At 40.6% G+C, this 2087-nt stretch overlaps 1 protein-coding gene across 1 annotated transcript; it reads left to right on the plus strand.

The window, feature by feature from the left end:
* Nucleotides 1–795: 795 nt before the first annotated feature.
* LOC112139640 (thioredoxin, mitochondrial) lies at nt 796–1766 on the plus strand (the record flags this gene model as incomplete). The annotated part of the gene is given in 2 exon segments (XM_024262477.1): nt 796–919; nt 1004–1766. Coding segments are annotated over 2 exon segments (241 nt in total), but the record flags the coding sequence as incomplete, so codon positions are not given.
* Nucleotides 1767–2087: the final 321 nt, after the last annotated feature.

A 2087-nucleotide genomic window follows, 5' to 3' on the forward strand; every position in this document is an offset into this window, starting at 1 on the left:
TTTAATTGTTATTAAGATCTTTATAATGTTTTGCATTGATGGATTTGGTTGTGTAATCTAACCTTCAGGGCCACCGTACTAAACCCTAAAACACCAATAATGTCACAGTGAATAACTGGCTCTTTAGCCTTCCATATTTTTCCACCGTTCACACGATCACCGTGTAACGGCTGATTGTGACGCGGAAAAAAGCTGCATTTCTTTCTTGCTTTGCTCCAATAAACAAAAAAATTACTAATGTAGATGCTCATAATGAGAGTGCTGCGGCACGAAGCTGCTTTTCTCCACCGATAAACGTGGATTGACTTCACAGCTGCGTGTCAGCGTGAGGCTCCTTTACTCCGCTTCAGAATCTGCAGGAAGTACATTGTAAAGTTACGGTAGATGAAAGGATGGAGCTGAAACACTGAAGAGCTAAAGTTCCGGTGTTGAAGCATTCTAACCGACTCTTTTCATTCGCTCCACATACCACCAGCATCGAGCCAATCTGAGCGACTCAGATGTACATTCTAATAATAATGATAATAAAATTCTTATTTGAGGTTGTTACACCTGCACCCACATACAGGAATTAGACCTTTGGAGTCGCTTTTTTGTTTGTTTTGTAGTAGATTATTAATGTATTTCTAAACAAATGTGTATAAATGTGTAAAATAAAAATTAAATTGAAGAATAAAAAAAAAAAATCTGAATCGAATCGATTCAGTCTCTTGTGAATCGAAAAATTTCTGGAAATTATAACCGATACCCAGCCCTATCTGGGGCCGAGCGCACTAACGGCTGGTGTGGTTCTAGGTGGTGTGGCCCCTGTAAAATCCTTGGCCCCAGGCTGGAGAAGGCTATTGCCAAACAGAAAGGCCGCGTTGCCATGGCAAAAGTCGACATCGATGAGCACACAGACCTGGCCATCGAATATGGGGTGAGATTGAATTCTTTTTTTCAAATCAATCCTTTCTGTATTACAAAGGACACAAACAAAGCCGGTGATGTGATCTGTCTGCAGGTTTCTGCTGTTCCAACCGTCATCGCCATGCGAGGAGGCGACGTCGTCGATCATTTTGTTGGGATCAAAGATGACGATGAACTGGACTCTTTTGTCAGCAAAGTCATTGGACAATAAGCTGTTTGCTTTCAATATTTGTTCCTCTGGTGCACGTGGCTGCCCCCCCCCCCCCATCTACATTTAAGTCTGTTTAGCCACAGCCTGTGAATGAAGCGTTGCCCCAGCTCCAGCTGGCACACCGTCAGAGGTTCACACCCATCCCTGGACCAGCTGCTTCAGTCCTGGCGTGTTGCGTTTGTGTTCCTCCTCTCTTTTGTCTGGTGATGGGTGTGAGCCTCCGGCTGCGTTTTACTTTAGGCTTTTGCTGCATTCAGAAGCAGCTTTTTATGAACCAACGTGACAGCTCTGTGAATCGGTAACTAATGTACGTAAAAGCTAAATAAAAGCTGTTGTGTGTACTGTGAGGAAGAAACGTTTCTAGTTTTAGCGGAGAAGAGGAGCTTCTGGGAAACCTGACTTTACTGAATGATACTTTAGCCCACACGATGGCGTGGCGTCTGTCAAACACGACTACGCCACACGGGGTCACTTTTACACCATTTATGCCTATCAATGTGAGGAGGATGTTTGACTGTGTGTGTGTTTGGGAAACTGAGGTCTGTTGGAAATTACAGATGTGAGTTTAATTTCAGTTTATGACTTAAATGAGATCTGTGTACCGGAATCATGACCAGATGAAGTAATAAAGACGTCAAGATGTTCACCCTTTGAGTTTTTGTGCTTCACAAACAATCTTTTTTTAACTCTGAAAAGCCCCTAACTGATGTGTTTTTTCTCATTTTCACACTATTTGGCAATATATATATATATGTGTGTGTGTGTGTATTTTAAACATAAAAATAGAATTAATTTTAATTCAAGCCAGTTTTAAATATAGAGTGAAGTTCTGAAGTTATTGTATTGAACTAAACATAAAAACAAACCAAGCTATATCAAGCCAAACTTTATGGAACATTGGAAAAATATATATTTTTTGCTTTATTTAATTTGTTGTTTTGCTTTTCCAAGTTATATTATGTGACTT

The sequence above is a fragment of the Oryzias melastigma genome, unplaced genomic scaffold (assembly GCF_002922805.2).
Source record: "Oryzias melastigma strain HK-1 unplaced genomic scaffold, ASM292280v2 sc03652, whole genome shotgun sequence".
In the NCBI taxonomy this organism is placed as follows: domain Eukaryota; kingdom Metazoa; phylum Chordata; class Actinopteri; order Beloniformes; family Adrianichthyidae; genus Oryzias; species Oryzias melastigma.